General features: G+C 42.2%; 1 protein-coding gene across 3 annotated transcripts; it reads left to right on the top strand.

Moving 5' to 3' along the window:
• The first annotated feature begins 1,537 nt into the window (after positions 1-1,537).
• LOC133632728 (gastrula zinc finger protein XlCGF57.1-like) lies at positions 1,538-15,534 on the top strand. 3 transcript variants are annotated; one of them, XM_062025353.1, is made up of 3 exons: positions 1,538-1,919; positions 2,925-3,129; positions 13,262-15,534. In XM_062025353.1, exons 2-3 carry the CDS (start codon positions 3,054-3,056, stop codon positions 14,857-14,859), a joined length of 1,674 nt encoding a protein of 557 aa, XP_061881337.1. In that variant the 5' UTR covers positions 1,538-1,919; positions 2,925-3,053; the 3' UTR covers positions 14,860-15,534. The 3 variants fall into 3 exon arrangements, with proteins under 3 accessions (XP_061881337.1, XP_061881336.1, XP_061881335.1); XM_062025352.1 differs by having other exon boundaries at positions 2,875-3,099; XM_062025351.1 differs by having other exon boundaries at positions 2,875-3,129.
• The last annotated feature ends 6,596 nt before the right edge of the window (positions 15,535-22,130 follow it).

Below are 22,130 nucleotides of genomic sequence, written 5' to 3'. Positions count from 1 at the left end.
GCCCGCGTCCACCTCATGTTTGATGTGGTCGCTCACATAGAGAAGGCATGTGTCAGTGGAGGGGTTAGTTCTGAAGTCAGATAGAGAAGGCATGTGTCAGTGGAGTGGTTAGTTCTGAAGTCAGATAGAGAAGGCATGTGTCAGTGGAGTGGTTAGTTCTGAAGTCAGATAGAGAAGGCATGTGTCAGTGGAGTGGTTAGTTCTGAAGTCACATAGAGAAGGCATGTGTCAGTGGAGTGGTTAGTTCTGAAGTCACATAGAGAAGGCATGTGTCAGTGGAGTGGTTAGTTCTGAAGTCAGATAGAGAAGGCATGTGTCAGTGGAGTGGTTAGTTCTGAAGTCAGATAGAGAAGGCATGTGTCAGTGGAGTGGTTAGTTCTGAAGCCGGATTGGAATTTGTACATGAGTTTATTAGTGGCAAGGTAACTATCGACCTGTTCATAAACTATTTTCTCCATTACTTTGGAAATGGAACTGAGAATGGAAACAGGTCGGTAGTTGCCAGGTTCCAATTTGCTTCCTTTTTTAAAGAGGGGAGTTACTCTTGCTATCTTAAAATCTTTTGGTACTTGGCCTTATGTAATTGATAGGTTTATTATGTGCGTGATGATCGGGGCAATGATGGAGGCAGAGTCCCTAGGAATCTGGAGGGAATATTATCAAGGCCGGTGGCCTTGTTTGGGTGGAGCGCGCTCAATTTTTTGAGCACCTCATCAGCTGTGACCATTTCTAATTTGAAATCATTATTTGATACTCCTAGCTTTCTGCAGAAGGCTTTAATGTGTTCTACACCAAAGCGACCAGAGTGGTGGGACAGCTTGTTGACAAGAGTTGTGGCTATGCTGGTGAAAAAGGCGTTAAGTCTGCTTGCTACCTCCATTTTGTCTGTAATGAGGGAGTCACCCTCCTTGATGCTGATGTTGGTGAGTCTGGTTTTAAGTTTTTGGCAGCAACCGGGAAGCTGGTTTTTCCAGAGCTCACGTGACTGACATTTCCGTTTTTCCCTCATTCAATATTAAAACATTCTGGGCTAACCAAGCCTTGACGTGGCATAGACAGTTGAGAAGGGGTGTCAGGGGGCCGTGGCCTTTTGAAATTGGCATATAAATTTGGCAGTCATCTGCATAAAAGTGTAATATATATAAATATAATGCCAAATGAAATTTAAAAAGAACATGAAAACCTCCCACATTTTAAAATACATTATAAAAACGATTAGCATCAAAGACAAAAATAATATCATGAGTGTAATATTTATTTATTTTTTATTTTTTATTTCCTTACGCTACCGTTGTTTCAATACATTGTTAAATATTTGAATATGTTTACGAAAATGAATTGTATGTCTTTGTTTTGAAAATTTGAAATGGACAAGTTGACTTTTATTTTCAGAATAAGTAAATAGTATATAATAAAATAGTTTTACCGGGGGTGGAAAGCTGGTTGTACTTATTTCTCTCGCGAGATCTGGAAAAGAACTGGTTACTTGTTTCTCTCGCGAGATCTGACAAGACTGCGCGCGAACCAAACACGGCGAGGATAACAAGATGGCGTCTGACGGTGAAGACGTTATTGCAGTCGTCACAGTTCAGTGTTCTTAATCTGTGCGTCCATGTACACATATATGTCCTTTATTACACTCCATTAAATAGAGTAATAATGACTGTTTGTATATTAGTCTGAGTGCACTTTGATGCTTCTCCAGCTAGCTTAGCTCTCTAGTTAGCTTAGCTCGTTAGCTGCTAACAAAGAGAGGCGGAAGTGGTGAAAACACATCGCTAAGCAGAGATCAAGTGTGACTGTAAAGTGTTGTGATTGTGTGAAAATGTGCGAAAGAACCATAGCAGAGTACGAGGAGGAACTTTGTCCAACAAAAGAGGAGAAGGAGCGACAACATCAAGTTGTGTTACACACAACAGGTTTGTTTACTTCTTACTCTCACATCTTTACTAACTTTATATTTATTATTAACACTATTCTTCAATAGATTGTCTATAGGAAGATGAATTGGATGATGCACTGATTGTTTTATGTTGTTCATGAAAACGAGACACTTTCAGACACACACTATTTATGAGAGGTTGATGTTCCTCTCAGTTTGTAACAATGTGTATCAACATGTTTACACAAAACTAAGACAAAGTCAGAGTCAGTTACCATGGTAACTGACGCTGTAAACCTAGCCTGCTAGCTGGCAGGTTTGACAAGTTATTTATGTGTGTATAAGCTATACTGACCTGTTATTTCCTTCATATTGGTGCAGCCATTAACCTACTACAACACCTACTCAGTGGCCTAGTGGTTAGAGTGTCCGCCCTGAGATGGGTAGGTTGTGAGTTCAAACCCCGACCCAGTCATACCAAAGACTATAAAATGGGACCCATTACCTCACCTCTTGGTACTCAGCATTACGGGTTGGAATTGGGGGTTACATCACCATAAAAATTATTCCCAGGCGCGGCCACCGCTGCTGCTCACTGGTCCCCTCACCTCCCAGGGGGTGATCAAGGGTGATGGGTCAAATGCAGAGAATAATCTGGCCACACCTAGTGTGTGTGTGACAATCATTGGTACTTTAACTTTTTAATGTGGCAGTGATTGTGTAAAAAACAAAGCCTGATGTAAAGATGACATCTTGATCTCATACCATCTCAAACCAATTGGCCGTTCATTATGAAGTGAAATGTCTCAAAGTCGCTTAAATTCGTCTTTAACCAAGCAACACTATGTTTTATCCAGTTACTCGATTAATCAAAAACATTCCCAGTAGAGCACTTGATTAATAAAATGTTCAATAGCCACAGCCCTATATTTCATGTACGATTTAATATTTAGCATGTAGGAGTTAAAATGTGTTTTGTTTGTGTCCTGTAGACATCCATCAGCTGATTGGACACCAAGAAGAATGTCTCCCTCATCTGCAGGGGGACACTTTCACTTTAGAGGATCCACAGCCCTCACATTTTAAAGGGGACGAGGAGGATCCACAGCCCCATTTTTTTAAAGAGGAAGATGAGGGAGAGTGTCCTGTAGGGCAGGAGGAGGATGATGTCATGACTGTTGTCTCTGTGAAGACTGAAGAGCATGAAGACAAAGCACGTGAGTCCTCACAGCTTCATCACAGTCCAAGTAAGCACAACATCCACATATCATCTAATACAATGTTTGTGACACATGTTCATCCGGGGGCCACATTTATGACTAAAGATGGAGATATACTTGCTTTTTAACACCACCATTTAAAAATGAATGCTCATCAATCATCAACAGTGTAATTGCTGGGGTGTAACCATGTGACCTAGAGGCCGTCCTCCTTACCTCACGTGGTCAAATGAAGGCAAACATTCAATATGGCTACTGTTTATTAACCTTTAGCAGCACATATGTCAGCATATTTCAAATGTTTAGTGGTGAAGATTAGGGATGTGTACCAAGTACCATTTTTTTTAGTACTGGTTCCTAATTATGTCGTCCATGAGGACCGTGAAGATTCTGGACTAATGACACAACTATTTGTATTTTTAATTCCAGCTGACTGACGTAACTATGACACGTTGTCACATTGAGTTCAGCTGCCGCTGCTACACATTAAAATAAGCTTTGAATAATGACAACACACACAAAAGTGTGATGTGTGTGTTATTGACAAGAAGATGACATAACTGCATTTCACCTTGCACTGCACAAATAGTTGACTTCTTTAAGACTTGAAATAAACAGCTGTTGATAAAAGACTTCCCTGCTCTGAGATGTTACAGAACATCATGTTCAACCTCTTGTGCTAATAGGAATGCTATTTAAAATGCCTTTTTTACACTTTTTTATTTCAACAAATGATATGTAGTACCGATAAGAGTACCGATGAATACTGGTATCGATAACGAGTATCGATTAGGGTATCATATCGATAAATTCTTAACGATTTATATCCCTAAAGAAGATACAAGCCAGATATCTTAAAAAAATATATTCAACGTTTATTTGGATTTAGTTACTTCTCTGCTGTCCAGCGATGTCTCAATCAATCTAGTTTATTAGTACTAATTAGCAAAGTTTTCTTGTCTTTCTAAAGTCTTTCTTTTGACAGCCCCCTCGTGGTAAAGTTGTCCGAGTGCAAAGTATTTGTGACTCATAACATTTTCGGTGAATCAATATTTAAGAAATTGTACCGGAAAGTTCATTACTTTGAAGACGGACAATAAAAACGCAATCAGAATCAGAATTACTTTTATAATCCCAGAGGGGAAATTAAGATTTTCAGCACAATCCCATTCAAGAGCAGACAAACATTACAGGGAGACAGAACAGGATCGCTGACGGGTCTGCCAACTTCCGGCACCCCTTACAAAAAAGGTGAGAAACAGGTACACGTAAATGCTGGGGGGAAGGGGGAGAAGAAAAAAATCAGTCTAAGCCTGGGCCCCTGGAGAGGGGGTCCAGACTGAGGCCAAAGAGAAAAACAAACTCATAGCCATAGAACACAGAAACATGTGAGTAAGAGGGAAACATCAAAGAACACAAAGGACATTGAAAGAACAGTCACTTCTACACACAGCCACAAAAGTCAAACAACAACAAAAACATATACACTGTGGTGACCTCTGTGGTGTTCCACGCCATCGTCTGCTGGGGTGGGGGGAACATGGCCAGAGACAGGAGCAGACCCAACAAAGCAACCAAGAGAGCCGACTCCACCCTTGGCCGCCCACTAACTCTCGGCCAGTGTCCAGTCTGCACGGATGAGCGAGGATACGTCCAAGGAGACAGAGGTGTCCGATACCTGCTCATTCAGCCAAGACGACTGTGAAGCTTGTCTGTCCCGGCTCTCAGCGCCAGCTCCGCAGTCCTGTCTCTTCATCCACATCTCCTCCAGTCTCTTTAAACTCTGCAGTCCTGTCTCTTCATCCACATCTCCTCCAGTCTCTCCAAACTCTGCAGTCCTGTCCCTTCATCCACATCTCCTCCAGTCTCTCCAAACTCTGCAGTCCTGTCTCTTCATCCACATCTCCTCCAGTCTCTCCAAACTCTGCAGTCCTGTCTCTTCATCCACATCTCCTCCAGTCTCTCCAAACTCTGCAGTCCTGTCTGTTCATCCACATCTCCTCCAGTCTCTCCAAACTCTGCAGTCATGTCTCTTCATCCACATCTCCTCCAGTCTCTCCAAACTCTGCAGTCCTGTCCCTTCATCCACATCTCCTCCAGTCTCTCCAAACTCTGCAGTCCTGTCTGTTCATCCACATCTCCTCCAGTCTCTCCAAACTCTGCAGTCATGTCTCTTCATCCACATCTCCTCCAGTCTCTCCAAACTCTGCAGTCATGTCTCTTCATCCACATCTCCTCCAGTCTCTCCAAACTCTGCAGTCCTGTCCCTTCATCCACATCTCCTCCAGTCTCTCCAAACTCTGCAGTCCTGTCTCTTCATCTGCATCTCCTCCAGTCTCTCCAAACTCTGCAGTCCTGTCTCTTCATCCACATCTCCTCCAGTCTCTCCAAACTCTGCAGTCCTGTCTCTTCATCCACATCTCCTCCAGTCTCTCCAAACTCTGCAGTCCTGTCCCTTCATCCACATCTCCTCCAGTCTCTCCAAACTCTGCAGTCCTGTCTCTTCATCTGCATCTCCTCCAGTCTCTCCAAACTCTGCAGTCCTGTCCCTTCATCCACATCTCCTCCAGTCTCTCCAAACTCTGCAGTCCTGTCCCTTCATCCACATCTCCTCCAGTCTCTCCAAACTCTGCAGTCCTGTCTCTTCATCTGCATCTCCTCCAGTCTCTCCAAACTCTGCAGTCCTGTCCCTTCATCCACATCTCCTCCAGTCTCTCCAAACTCTGCAGTCCTGTCCCTTCATCCACATCTCCTCCAGTCTCTCCAAACTCTGCAGTCCTGTCCCTTCATCCACATCTCCTCCAGTCTCTCCAAACTCTGCAGTCCTGTCTCTTCATCCACATCTCCTCCAGTCTCTCCAAACTCTGCAGTCCTGTCTCTTCATCTGCATCTCCTCCAGTCTCTCCAAACTCTGCAGTCCTGTCCCTTCATCCACATCTCCTCCAGTCTCTCCAAACTCTGCAGTCCTGTCTGTTCATCCACATCTCCTCCAGTCTCTCCAAACTCTGCAGTCCTGTCCCTTCATCCACATCTCCTCCAGTCTCTCCAAACTCTGCAGTCCTGTCTGTTCATCCACATCTCCTCCAGTCTCTCCAAACTCTGCAGTCCTGTCTGTTCATCCACATCTCCTCCAGTCTCTCCAAACTCTGCAGTCCTGTCTGTTCATCCACATCTCCTCCAGTCTCTCCAAACTCTGCAGTCCTGTCTGTTCATCTGCATCTCCTCCAGTCTCTCCAAACTCTGCAGTCCTGTCTGTTCATCCACATCTCCTCCAGTCTCTCCAAACTCTGCAGTCCTGTCCCTTCATCCACATCTCCTCCAGTCTCTCCAAACTCTGCAGTCCAGTCTCTTCATCCACATCTCCTCCAGTCTCTCCAAACTCTGCAGTCATGTCTCTTCATCCACATCTCCTCCAGTCTCTCCAAACTCTGCAGTCCTGTCCCTTCATCCACATCTCCTCCAGTCTCTCCAAACTCTGCAGTCATGTCTCTTCATCCACATCTCCTCCAGTCTCTCCAAACTCTGCAGTCATGTCTCTTCATCCACATCTCCTCCAGTCTCTCCAAACTCTGCAGTCCTGTCCCTTCATCCACATCTCCTCCAGTCTCTCCAAACTCTGCAGTCCTGTCTCTTCATCTGCATCTCCTCCAGTCTCTCCAAACTCTGCAGTCCTGTCTCTTCATCCACATCTCCTCCAGTCTCTCCAAACTCTGCAGTCCTGTCTCTTCATCCACATCTCCTCCAGTCTCTCCAAACTCTGCAGTCCTGTCCCTTCATCCACATCTCCTCCAGTCTCTCCAAACTCTGCAGTCCTGTCTGTTCATCCACATCTCCTCCAGTCTCTCCAAACTCTGCAGTCCTGTCTGTTCATCCACATCTCCTCCAGTCTCTCCAAACTCTGCAGTCCTGTCTCTTCATCCACATCTCCTCCAGTCTCTCCAAACTCTGCAGTCATGTCTCTTCATCCACATCTCCTCCAGTCTCTCCAAACTCTGCAGTCATGTCTCTTCATCTGCATCTCCTCCAGTCTCTCCAAACTCTGCAGTCCTGTCCCTTCATCCACATCTCCTCCAGTCTCTCCAAACTCTGCAGTCCTGTCCCTTCATCCACATCTCCTCCAGTCTCTCCAAACTCTGCAGTCCTGTCTCTTCATCTGCATCTCCTCCAGTCTCTCCAAACTCTGCAGTCCTGTCCCTTCATCCACATCTCCTCCAGTCTCTCCAAACTCTGCAGTCCTGTCCCTTCATCCACATCTCCTCCAGTCTCTCCAAACTCTGCAGTCCTGTCCCTTCATCCGCATCTCCTCCAGTCTCTCCAAACTCTGCAGTCCTGTCTCTTCATCCACATCTCCTCCAGTCTCTCCAAACTCTGCAGTCCTGTCTCTTCATCCACATCTCCTCCAGTCTCTCCAAACTCTGCAGTCCTGTCTCTTCATCCACATCTCCTCCAGTCTCTCCAAACTCTGCAGTCCTGTCTCTTCATCCACATCTCCTCCAGTCTCTCCAAACTCTGCAGTCCTGTCCCTTCATCCGCATCTCCTCCAGTCTCTCCAAACTCTGCAGTCCTGTCTCTTCATCCACATCTCCTCCAGTCTCTCCAAACTCTGCAGTCCTGTCTCTTCATCCACATCTCCTCCAGTCTCTCCAAACTCTGCAGTCCTGTCTCTTCATCCACATCTCCTCCAGTCTCTCCAAACTCTGCAGTCCTGTCTCTTCATCTGCATCTCCTCCAGTCTCTCCAAACGGACTCTGGTGTGGCAGAGACCCAGCAGCTGGTCTCCATGGCCAAAAGGCTCCCGGGAGGCAGATCCAGAAGTTCACCAAAAAAGCACCGCAGAAGTCACCAAAGTGCCTCTCCTTGTCACACAGTCCCAAAGGGTCCCCAACCAAAAGGCAAAACAACCCTGCATGAAAACAAGAAGGAAACATCCGGAACACAAAAGGATGACACAAGAGCACAGAGCTCCTGCCACCAGCAGCCACTACAGCGGCGCCATCTTGGGGACGGAAACTTGACCCGGTTATCTTCTCCAAGTCACGACACTGACATAAAAAGTGTTATACTGGTTATTAATGTGATTATCACACAGCAGTCATTTCCGTTAGACAATATTCAAATATAGGTGGTAGTGTTGTAACCATACCAATATTTTGGTACCGCTACTAAAATTATTTTGGTACTTTTCTAAATAAAAGGGGTCCACAAAAAATTGCATTATTGGCTTTATTTTAACAAAAAAAGTTAGGGTACATGAAACATATGTTTATTATTGCAGTTAAGTCCTTAAATAAAATGTTGAACATACTAGACAACTTGTCTTTTAGTAGTAAGTAAACAAACAAAGTCTCCTAATTAGTCTGCTGACATATGCAGTAACATATTGTGTCATTTATACACCTATTATTTTCTACACATTATGAGGGACAAGTGGTAGAAAATTAATTATTAATCTACCTGTTTATTTACTGTTAATATCTGCTTACTTTCTCTTTTAACATGTTCTATCTACACTTCTGTTAAAATGTAATAATCACTTATTCTTCTCTTCTTTGATACTTGACATTAGTTTTGGATGATACCACAAATTTGGGTATCAATCCGATACCGAGTAGTTACACGATCATACATTGGTCATATTCAAAGTCCTCATGTGTCCAGGGACATATTTCCTGACTTTATAAACATAATATACATTTTAAAAAAACAAAAGAAGATGTTGTGATGCCAAAAAATATCGACATAATCATAGTAGTATCGACTAGATATGTGGCGTTTGTTTACATTTTGATGCCGGTGAGCTACGGTGTGTAGTGAAGCATGTTCAGCTATTGTTCGTCCTGCAGTGATAATAATACTTGTAAGAAACTTACATTATTTGTCACCATGGAGGCGAGGATTAGTGATTTAGAAGTAGCTAAAACACTGTGGATGGACATTAGCCGCTAGCCATGTCCTAAAGCACCTCTTCCTGAGGGTGTTTCAGTGTTATAACTTCACCTTTATTGTTACTTTTCAAACCAAAATACGTCCGTTCTCCCTTTTCTGTCTACACACTGTGTCTGCTTGTAAGTACTCTGTGATTGTGTGCTGCCGAACATGCTCGTCTGCTCGTAAACCAGCAATGTCACCACGTGACTTCGACGTAGGAGCAGAGGGGGTGCGGGACCGGTACGTTTCAGAGACGGTATAGTACCGAACATGATTCATTAGTAGCGTGGTACTTATAATTAAACTAAGAAAATAATGTTGTTTTTCATCAGATATGTTGTAGTATTGTATATGTGGATGGGGGCGCTGCTTTGGAAATAATGTGTACCCCTTTCAGAGATCACCTTTAGTTCCACTTCAAACATTCACATGTTGCACAACGAGATGAGTGCTGTAGCACAAGCGTGGGATAACGTGAACACTTGTGGAACTTTCTAACCAACACAGTGGAAAGTATTTTGAGAAAAATGAAATGACGCAGATATTGCTTTCTCCTTTTCCTGTTAACTCGAGAGAGAAAACGGCGCCATGTATGTGCAGACGTCGTTTGGGTATAATAAAATGGTGGCTGCCAATGTAGTTTACAACGTCACTACGTCAGGAGTTGTCAAACTTTTTTCATCAAGTACCACCTCAGCAAATACTTGGATCTCCAAGTACCACCATCGTGAACAGCATTAGGGACGGCGTGGCGAAGTTGGTAGAGTGGCTGTGCCAGCAATCGGAGGGTTGCTGGTTACTGGGGTTCAATTCCCACCTTCTACCTTTCTAGTCACGTCCGTTGTGTCCTTGGGCAAGACACTTCACCGTTGCTCCTGATGGCTGCTGGTGAGCGCCTTGCATGGCAGCTCCCGCCATCAGTGTGTGAATGTGTGTGTGAATGGGTGTGTGAATGGGTGAATGTGGAAATAGTGTCAAAGTGCTTTGAGTACCTTGAAGGTAGAAAAGCGCTATACAAGTATAACCCATTTATCATTTATTTATCATTAAAATACAGTAGCATAGTAGGCCTTAATTATTCATTAAAAACAAGGGTCTCAAACTTAATTGACCTGGGGGCCACTGGATGCAGAAACTGGGTGAGGCTGGGCCGCAAGAAAAGATTTCTTAAAAAAATCTAACATGTACTTTTTAATGAATTCACCTTCTTTGAATGGCTATCTCGCCCTAGCAACATACTTGCCATCCCTCCCCATTTGTCCAGGAGACTCCTGAATTTCAGTGCCCCTCCCGACAACCTCCTGCATGGGGCAACCATTCTCCCGAATGTGTCCTGATTTTCACCCGGACAACAATATGAAGGGCGTGCCGTGATAGCACTGCCCGGACAACAATATTAAGGGTGTGCCGTGATAGCCCTGCCTTTAACGTCGCGTCCGCTTTTTCACCATACAAACAGCCAGTCACATGTTGTATGCGACTTCTGCAGACACACGTAAGTGACTGCAAGATATACTTGGTCAACAGCCATACAGGTCACACTGAGGGTGGCCGTATAAACAACTTTATCACTGTTACAAATATGCGCCAACCCACACCAAACAAGAATGACAAACACATTTCGGGAGAACATCCGCACCGTAAGACAACATAAACACAACAGAACAAATACCCAGAACACCTTGCAGCCCTAACTCTTCCGGGCTGCAATATACACCCCCTCTACCACCAAACCCTGCCCCCCCCAACCCTGCCCACTTCAACCAACGCACGGAGGGGGGGAGGGGGTTGATGTGTGGGGGGGCGGGGTTTGGTGGTAGCGGGGGTGTATATTGCAGCCCGGAAGAGTTAGGGCTGCACGGGCCGCTTGTTTGAGACCTCTGATTAAAAACAAGGAGGACACTTTATTTAACAAGTATATTTAATATTTTAGCCACTGTAATATTACACACAGTTTGAACAGTAACATTGTGTTTGAAAATAGGAAAATAAAACACTGTACTTAAACAATAAAATAATATTTGGCGTACCACTAGTGGTACACTTACATCAGTTTTATGTGTATGTACATATATATGTGTGTTTATATGTGTGTGTATCAGGGATATAACGGTAAACAGTATAATGATAAACCACATTAAAATTCTGGACATTGGGTACTACCGTTTAATTTTTAATTATGGAAAACCCTCATTTAGTAATGATGCATTTTAGGCGACATTGCTCACTTCCTGGAAATGCAGGGGCGGCGCGCCTCTGAAGGTGGCGCATGTGCACTAGTGCTGTTTGTTAAAGTTAAAGTACCAATGATTGTCACACACACACACTAGGTGTGGCGAAATTATTCTCTGGTCAGAGCAGGGGTGGGCAATTAATTTTTACCGGGGGCCGCATGAGCAACCCGAGCACTGCTGGAGGGCCACATTGACAATATATCAATTACATTGTGCTCAATATTATTTTTGATAGACCGTAAGATAAAAAATAACAATAATAAAAATAATTTCATTTAACCTTACTTAACTTTAAACAAAAGCAGATTGCTTTTGATGGTTTTAAACTCTTAATCCTTAAATATTTATATTAGGCTATGTGAAATTGAATAAAAAAACAAAAACAATCATTGAATCACTGCAATTTATTTTTAACTTGTTCACACTTTAACACATTGTTGCCTTCCGTATAGGTAAGAACGGAACCAATCGAGAGGTACCCCTCTGACACCATAGTGGTATAGCTTATACAATAAGATCTCAAAGTCTATTGTGTCAAAGGCCTTGGACAGACGGATATCTTCCCGTTTACATGAAGAATTAATCCTCACAAAGGGTTAAAAAAGGGTGGGTGCAAAAGAGCATATCTTTCTTGCCATCTCCAGGTCTAAGTTGGATGTCAAAGTTGACCCAGTTCTCCGGTTTATGTCCACAACCTTCACCATATAAGTGAGAGGCATGATTTATAATCTAGAATTAGCTTTCACCATCTTAGAGGCGAGGAAGCAGCTCAGTATGTCAATATAGCAACATAAGCTAGTTACTTCTGTGATCAATGCGCCGCTAAAAGTAGGTTCTTAACGTTAGTGCTTATAATAACAATATCGCTAATACTTGGTTATTATTCAGGTCACAAAATGTAAATGGAGTATTGTTGGCAGTGTTTGGATGGTTATTTGGAGGACTTTGTGGGTCTAATAGAGGAGCTCCCATTGACTCCAATGTTAGCTGATTTTTGCTCACGTTTGTTTACTAAATGTAAAATGTAAAAAAGATGTGTCACATAAGGATTGTGATCGATAGGCGACATTTTAAAAAAGTGCAGTTTCCTTTGAATTTGTCAGCTAAGTAAACAGTCCTTCAAATTAAAGATGACAAACAATTGAGGTTGTTTATAGATATTATCCACAATGAAGTTACAGTAAAACTAAGCACACAAGGGAAAGTACATTCATATACACATGAAGTACACGTATGTGTATGAATCATGTTAACCACCAAAATATCATCTCGTTCTACTAAAGCCAATATTGAGTATCCTTTGGTGAGCTGACCGTATCGTCACACCCTTAGTTAAAAGCACACCATGACATGACACTTCCACGTGATGTAGAACAGTAGGACTACATTTTAAACATACACACACGTCTGTAGAATATAAAAAATAAATATATTTGGTGGGCCAAACAAAATGACTCAGCAAACCAATGTTTGGTATGTGCGATATGACCTCAAATCAATATCCTAATAACAATATATGTCACGATATATCATTTGGTATATGATTAATAATAGAAGAATTTCAAAACTGGTTACAAAAGCTCCTAATTTAGCAGCTGACATATGCAGTAACATATTGTGTCATTTCTAATTGTATTATTTTGTCGAAACAATTATTATTAATGTACTTGTTACTATCTGGTTACTTTCTTTGAGAAAATAATACTGGAAATGATGTAATATTTTACTGCATATTTCAACAACTAAATTAGGAGCCTGTGTAGCCTGTTTTAAAATGGTTCTATTAGTAATTCTATATGAAATAATATATCGCAAAATCAATTTTAAACCATATCGTCTATCCATAGTAAAAGTCCTGTCGTCCTGGTTTGCTTTTCTTTTCCTGTGAATTCCTGAGATTTCAAGACAGTTCATACGATAACTTGTTGTTCCTAAGTGCATGTAAAAGTACTGAATGCATTGTGTGACTGAGCAGAGATGGTGTGTTTGTCTTGCAGACGTCTGGGAAGAACATCTTCACCCTGAGCAACAGCAGTGGAACTTCAGGATGCGGACGGAGGAGCCACAGCCCTCCCACATTAAGAAGGAAGAGGAGTACCCACTGAGCCCTCACATTAAAGAGGAAGAGGAGGAACACAGCATCAGTCAGCATGTTGAAGGAGTGGAGGAGGTTGATGTCACCAAGATGCCAGTGACTGGTGTCCCTGTGAAGAGTGATGTCACCAAGATGCCAGTGACTGGTGTCCCTGTGAAGAGTGATGTCACCAAGATGCCAGTGACTGGTGTCCCTGTGAAGAGTGATGTCACCAAGATGCCAGTGACTGGTGTCCCTGTGAAGAGTGATGTCACCAAGATGCCAGTGACTGGTGTCCCTGTGAAGAGTGATGTCACCAAGATGCCAGTGACTGGTGTCCCTGTGAAGAGTGATGTCACCAAGATGCCAGTGACTGGTGTCCCTGTGAAGAGTGAAGGTGATGAGGTCAAAGGTGAGAGTGAGGAGAAGAGAAGCAGCAGATCAACACACCACATGACAACAGAAGCTGATGGAGACCACTGTGGAGCAGACAAGATGTTAGCTCCACTATCAGATAGTGAGGACACAAGGTCACACTCTCCTGACACTGATGATGAACACTCTAAAGATGATGCAACATGTCACACTGACAACACACACTTCACATGTTCTCTCTGTCACACAACTTTTAAACACCATTGTCGTCTAAAAGTACACATGAGAAGACACACTGGAGAAAAACCTTTTTCCTGCTCAGAATGTGGTAAAAGTTTTGTAATGAATCAACATTTCAAAGCACACATGAGAACACACACTGGAGAAAAACCTTTTTCCTGTTCAATCTGCGGTAAAGATTTTACTCAAAGGCCCAATTTCAAAGCACACCTAAGAAGACACACTGGAGAAAAACCTTTTTCCTGCTCAGAATGTGGTAAAAGTTTTGTAATAAATGGAAATTTAAAAGTTCACATGAGAACACACACTGGTGAAAAACCTTTTTCCTGCTCAGAATGTGGTAAAAGTTTTGTAATAAATGAAAATTTAAAAGTTCACATGACAACACACACTGGGGAAAAACCTTTTTCCTGCTCAGAATGTGGTAAAAGTTTCGTACTAAATAAAATTTTAAAAGCACACATGAGAAGACACACTGGAGAAAAACCTTTTTCCTGCTCAGAATGTGGTAAAAGTTTTGTAACAAATGACAATTTAAAAGCACACATGAGAACACACACTGGGGAAAAACCTTTTTCCTGCTCAGAATGTGGTAAAAGTTTTGTTACAAATGAAAATGTAAAAGCACACATGAGAACACACACTGGTGAAAAACCTTTTTCCTGTTCAACCTGCGGTAAAGGTTTTACACAAAGTCATTATGTAAAAGCACACATGAGAAGACACACTGGGCAAAAATCCCATTTGTGTTCAATGTGCAACAGAAGCTTTTATGAACGATCAACACTTGTAAGACACATGAGAACACACACTGGTGAGAAAGTGTTGAGTTGCAGTGTGTGTGCTGAAAGATTCTCCTATAAGTACCAGAGTAAGAAACACAAGTGTGCTGGTGAGAGCAAATGAAGATGCAGGATTTGAAATCAACTTCAACTTTGACTTTCTAACAACATCAGCACATATAACATGTGCGACATCATTGTTGTGTGTGTAACACAATCTTGTTAATATGATTGTAACATTTATAGATGAGACACTTGAGATTAGTGCTTTTATTTCAGTCAAGTACATGAGTTAATATACACATTTGTGTACTTTAAAATGAACACAACAATTGGACTGAAAAGGTGACAATAAACACTACATCAAATATGTTACACACAATAAACATTTTATGTGTAGATATTCAATATTCACTTTTATACTTATTCATAATAGTGTTTTATATATGTTTTTTGAAATAATGAAGTGTTACATATTTTATTTTCTAATTGTAGATGATTCCATGGATGAACTCCTTTATATGATATACATATTTGTTTTACATGTGTTCATACCTCTGCTTTTGAGTACACATAAATCCCTCTTAGTTCATATTTACTGGTTCACATCTGAAACATCTTCTGGAAGCATATTATTATTTACTTTATACATCATTTGAGCAGTTGTCTTTTATACAATTTTAAAATGTGTGACTTTATGAATCATTAGTTGGGTCTCTATAATCCATTCTATTAATTGTCTTTATTACTCTCTTGTGTAATATGAATATTGTTGTGTGATTGTTTTATATGTATGTCCCCAGACCTTTATGCAATAAACTGAAGTTGGGTACAATAATTGTAGTTAATATTTGTAAGTATGTATTTTATTCTATTCTATTTTTTTGCACTCAAATAAAAAAAAATATGAAAGACTTTGACTTTAATTACTCAATTTATTATTACAACACTGGAGAGCTACTTGCGGCAGCAGCCGTACACGACACAAAGTCCGCTGCCATCAATGTGCCGCAACCACCGTAGCCTCAGCCTGTAGAAATGGGCGTACAGGAAGCAGGAAGTTGGCGTTAGCGCACATTTCCACATCCACGTCTCAACTTACTACACAGCCAGGTTTTAAAAGCTGGGGCCCCTGGCCGATCCTTTTCAGGGAGTGATCCCCTGGCTGGAGCCAATAATCAATACTGTGAGACCTCCAGATCTGGGATCTCACACGCCACCAAGTCAGGACTGAACATGTTGGAAGGAACATGTGATGGTTTTATGAAAGGAGGCCATGTTTGCTGTGGTCTTCTTCTGATGGCTTCTTGACTTGGTGCATGTTCTCCACTTGGTGGGCCAACATGGTGCTCACCTTCCTCTGGTGGGCCAACATGGTGCTCACCTTCCTCTGGTGGGCCAACATGGTGCTCACCTTCCTCTGGTGGGCCAACATGGTGCTCACCTTCCTCTGGTGGGCCAACATGGTGCTCACCTTCCTCTGGTGGGCCAACATGGTGCTCACCTTCCTCTGGTGGGCCAACATGGTGCTCACCTTCCTCTGGTGGGCCAACATGGTGCTCACCTTCCTCTGGTGGGCCAACATGGTGCTCACCTTCCTCTGGTGGGCCAACATGGTGCTCACCTTCCTCTGGTGGGCCAACATGGTGCTCATCTTCCTCTGGTGGGCCAACATGGTGCTCACCTTCCTCTGGTGGGCCAACATGGTGCTCACCTTCCTCTGGTGGGCCAACATGGCGCTCACCTTCCTCTGGTGGGCCAACATGGCGCTCACCTTCCTCTGGTGGGCCAACATGGTGCTCACCTTCCTCTGGTGGGCCAACATGGTGCTCACCTTCCTCTGGTGGGCCAACATGGTGCTCATCTTCCTCTGGTGGGCCAACATGGTGCTCACCTTCCTCTGGTGGGCCAACATGGTGCTCACCTTCCTCTGGTGGGCCAACATGGCGCTCACCTTCCTCTGGTGGGCCAACATGGCGCTCATCTTCCTCTGGTGGGCCAACATGGTGCTCACCTTCCTCTGGTGGGCCAACATGGTGCTCACCTTCCTCTGGTGGGCCAACATGGTGCTCACCTTCCTCTGGTGGGCCAACATGGTGCTCACCTTCCTCTGGTGGGCCAACATGGTGCTCACCTTCCTCTGGTGGGCCAACATGGTGCTCACCTTCCTCTGGTGGGCCAACATGGTGCTCACCTTCCTCTGGTGGGCCAAAGCCTCTTCCTTGTCGCTCAGCTGCAAAACAAGATGGAACCTCCTCATATCACTTGCTCTCCACCAAATCTAGAAGTATAAAGAAGTACAAGTAAGAGTACTTGGAGATGTTTAGTGGCAGAGTAATACTACCTCAACTGCAACTACATAAATAAGTTCTTGCGGGTCATGTCCTGTTTTGGCCCACCTCCTCCAGTCAGGACAAAGAAGCAGAATGGAGTTCATACCAAGTCCAGAAGTTCATAAAGAGCATCTGGAAGAGCAGCAGACATCTTGGCTTCCTTGTGGGACGGAAGAAAGTGTCTCAGGTTCTCACTGACAGCCCCTGAAGAACCTGCCAACAAATACACATGGAAGTAACACCACAACTAAAGTACTACCACAACTAAAGTACTACCACAACTAAAGTACTACCACAACTAAAGTACTAAGTGTCTCAGGTTCTCACTGACAGCCCCTGAAGAACCTGCCAACAAATACACATGGAAGTAACACCACAACTAAAGTACTACCACAACTAAAGTACTACCACAACTAAAGTACTAAGTGTCTCAGGTTCTCACCGACACCCCCTGAAGAACCTGCCAACAAATACACATGGAAGTACTACCACAACTGAAGTACTACCACAACTGAAGTACTACCACAACTAAAGTACTAACACAACTAAAGTACTACCACAACTAAAGTACGAACACAACTAAGGTATTAACACAATTAAAGTACTACCACAACTAAAGTACGAACACAACTAAGGTATTAACACAACTAAAGTACTACCACAACTAAAGTAAGAACAAAACTAAGGTATTAACACAACTAAAGTACTACCACAACTAAAGTACTAACACAACTAAAGTACTAACACAACTAAAGTACTACCACAACTAAAGTACGAACACAACTAAGGTACTAACACAAATAAAGTACTACCACAACTAAAGTACTACCACAATTAAGTACTAACACAACTAAAGTACTACCACAACTAAAGTACTAACACAACTAAAGTACTAACACAACTAAAATACTAACACAACTAAAGTACTAACACAACTACAGTACAAACACCTCAATACTAACACAACTAAAGTACTACCACAACTAAAGTACTAACACCTCAATACTAGCACAACTAAAGTACTACCACAACTAAAGTACTAACACCTCAATACTAACACAACTAAAGTACTACCACAACTAAAGTACTAACACAACTACAGTATAAACACCTCAATACTAACACAACTAAAGTACTACCACAACTAAAGTACTAACACCTCAATACTAACACAACTAAAGTACTACCACAACAAAGTACTACCACAACTAAAGTACTAACACCTCAATACTAGCACAACTAAAGTACTAACACAACTACAGTACAAACACCTCAATACTAACACAACTAAAGTACTACCACAACTAAAGTACTAACACAACTAAAGTACTACCACAACAAAGTACTACCACAACTAAAGTATTTCCACAACTAAAGAACTAACACAACAAAAGTACTAACACAACTAAAGTACTACCACAACTAAGTACCAACACAACTAAAGTACTACCACAACTAAGTACCAACACAACTAAAGTACTACCACAACTAAGTACTAACACAACCAAAAAACTACCACAACTTAGGCACTACCAAAACTACAGTACTAAAACTACTAAAGTACTACCACAACTAAAGTACTATCCATCCATCCATTTTCTACCGCTTGTCCCTTTTGGTCATGGTCGCGGGGGGTCGCTGGAGCCTATCTCAGCTACAATCGGGCGGAAGGCGGGCTACACCCTGGACAAGTCACCACCTCATCACAGGGCCAACACAGATAGACAACATTCACACACTAGGAACCATTTAGTGTTGACAATCAACCTATCCCCATCTTTGGAGGTGGGAGGGGCCTATCCCCATCTTTGGAGGTGGGAGGGGCCTATCCCCAGGTGCATGTCTTTGGAGGTGGGAGGGGCCTATCCCCAGGTGCATGTCTTTGGAGGTGGGAGGGGCCTATCCCCAGGTGCATGTCTTTGGAGGTGGGAGGGGCCTATCCCCAGGTGCATGTCTTTGGAGGTGGGAGGGGCCTATCCCCAGGTGCATGTCTTTGGAGGTGGGAGGGGCCTATCCCCAGGTGCATGTCTTTGGAGGTGGGAGGAGCCTATCCCCAGGTGCATGTCTTTGGAGGTGGGAGGAAGCCGGAGTAGAAGCCACACAATCACGGGGGAGAACATGCAAACTCCACACAGAAAGATCCCGAGCCCAGGATCGAACCCAGGACCTTCGTATTGTGAGGCACATGCACTAACCCCTCTACCTCCGTGCTGCCCAACTGAAGTACTAACACAACTGAAGTACTAATGCAACTAAAGTACTACCACAACTAAAGCCTGAGTAGTCATGAAAAACAACTCAGCTTTGTTTGGTAGTGTAATGTAGCCATGCAGTAGTGCAGTACTCTGTGAAAGTATACTTACCTTTCAGGAGGTTATTTGGAGTGAACAGCATCAAGTTGTCACTGCGGTTCTTCATTTGTTGCTCAAAAGTGATACAAAAAGCGTCAGAAAGCATGAATGCTTCTTCTCTCCTCCAACACTCAGCCTCCAGCTGGGAAGTAGCAGTACACACTAAGTACACACTCAAATACTACTACCTTTTCTACTCCTATCTCCTCATCCTCCTGGGGGCGGGGGAAAAGTACTACATCACTACATTAAAATCATTTAGTCAATGAGTACTACATCAAAGACTTTAGTCAATGAGTATTACATCAAAGACTTTAGTCAATGAGTACTACATCAAATACTTTAGTCAATGAGTACTACATCACTACTTCAAAGACTTTAGTCAATGAGTACTACATCACTACATCAAAGACTTTAGTCAATGAGTACTACATCAAAGACTTTAGTCAATGAGTACTACATCACTACATCAAAGACTTTAGTCAATGAGTACTACATCAAAGACTTTAGTCAATGAGTACTACATCACTACATCAAAGACTTTAGTCAATGAGTATTACATCACTACTTCAAAGAATTTAGTCAATGAGTACTACATCACTACATCAAAGACTTTAGTCAATGAGTACTACATCAAAGACTTTAGTCAATGAGTACTACATCAAAGACTTTAGTCAATGAGTACTACATCAAAGACTTTAGTCAATGAGTACTACATCAAAGACTTTAGTCAATGAGTACTACATCACTACATCAAAGACTTTAGTCAATGAGTACTACATCAAAGACTTTAGTCAATGAGTACTACATCACTACATCAAAGACTTTAGTCAATGAGTACTACATCAAAGACTTTAGTCAATGAGTACTACATCACTACATCAAAGACTTTAGTCAATGAGTATTACATCACTACTTCAAAGAATTTAGTCAATGAGTACTACATCACTACATCAAAGACTTTAGTCAATGAGTACTACATCAAAGACTTTAGTCAATGAGTACTACATCAAAGACTTTAGTCAATGAGTACTACATCAAAGACTTTAGTCAATGAGTACTACATCAAAGACTTTAGTCAATGAGTACTACATCACTACATCAAAGACTTTAGTCAATGAGTACTACATCAAAGACTTTAGTCAATGAGTACTACATCACTACATCAAAGACTTTAGTCAATGAGTACTACATCAAAGACTTTAGTCAATGAGTACTACATCACTACATCAAAGACTTTAGTCAATGAGTATTACATCACTACTTCAAAGAATTTAGTCAATGAGTACTACATCACTACATCAAAGACTTTAGTCAATGAGTACTACATCAAAGACTTTAGTCAATGAGTACTACATCAAAGACTTTAGTCAATGAGTACTACATCAAAGACTTTAGTCAATGAGTACTACATCAAAGACTTTAGTCAATGAGTACTACATCACTACATCAAAGACTTTAGTCAATGAATACTACATCATTACATCAAACAATTTAGTCAATGAGTACTACATTACTACATCAAATACTTTAGTCAATGAATACTACATCATTACATCATACGGATTATTTATATATATATATATATACAGTATATATTTATATCAATCAATCAATCAATGTTTATTTATATAGCCCTAAATCACTAGTGTCTCAAAGGGCTGTACAAGCCACAACGACATCCTCGGTGTCGAGTGGGTCTGACATAATATTGTGAAAGTCCAACACATCAGCGAAAGTCCAGTCCATGGTGGGGCCAGCGGGAACCATCCCGAGTGGAGACGGGTCAGCAGCGTAGAGATGTCCCCATCTGATGGACAGGCTAGCGGTCCACCCCGGAGCAGAGTAGAAAAGAAAAGAAAAGAAACGGCAGATCAACTGGTCTAAAAAAGGGGGGGTCTATTTAAAGGCTAGAGTATACAAATGAGTTTTAAGATGAGACTTAAATGCTTCTACTGAGGTAGCATCTCTAACTGTTACCGGGAGGGCATTCCATAGTATTGGAGCCCGAATAGAAAACGCTCTATAGCCCGCAGACTTTTTTTGGGCTCTGGGAATCACTAATAAGCCGGAGTTCTTTGAAGGCAGATTTCTTGTCGGGACATATGGTACAATACAATCGGCAAGATAGGCAGGAGCTTGACCGTGTAGTATTTTATACGTAAGTAGTAAAACCTTAAAGTCGCATCTTAGGTGCACAGGAAGCCAGTGCAACTGAGCCAGTATGGGTGTGTATATATGTATATAAAGGTATATACAGTATAGGCGTAATATGATCAAACTTTCTTGTTTTTGTCAAAAGTCTAGCAGCCGCATTTTGTACCAACTGTAATCTTTTAATGCTAGACATAGGGAGGCCCCAAAATAATACGTTACAGTAATCGAGACGAGATGTAACGAACGCATGAATAATGATCTCAGCGTCGCTAGTGGACAAGATGGAACGAATTTTAGCGATATTACGGAGATGAAAGAAGGCCGTTTTAGTAACACTCTTAATGTGTGACTCAAACGAGAGAGTTGGGTGGAAGATAATACCCAGATTCTTTACCGAGTCACCTTGTTTAATTGTTTGGTTGTCAAATGTTAAGGTGGTATTATTAAATAGATGTTGGTGTTGAGCAGGACCGATAATCAGCATTTCCGTTTTCTTGGCGTTGAGTTGCAAAAAGTTAGCGGACATCCATTGTTTAATTTCATTAAGACACGCC

This window comes from Entelurus aequoreus, linkage group LG17 (assembly GCF_033978785.1).
Source record: "Entelurus aequoreus isolate RoL-2023_Sb linkage group LG17, RoL_Eaeq_v1.1, whole genome shotgun sequence".
NCBI classification, from domain to species: domain Eukaryota; kingdom Metazoa; phylum Chordata; class Actinopteri; order Syngnathiformes; family Syngnathidae; genus Entelurus; species Entelurus aequoreus.
The sequence above is the reverse complement of the archived record's forward strand: the minus strand, read 5'-3'. Positions and strand labels throughout refer to the sequence as shown.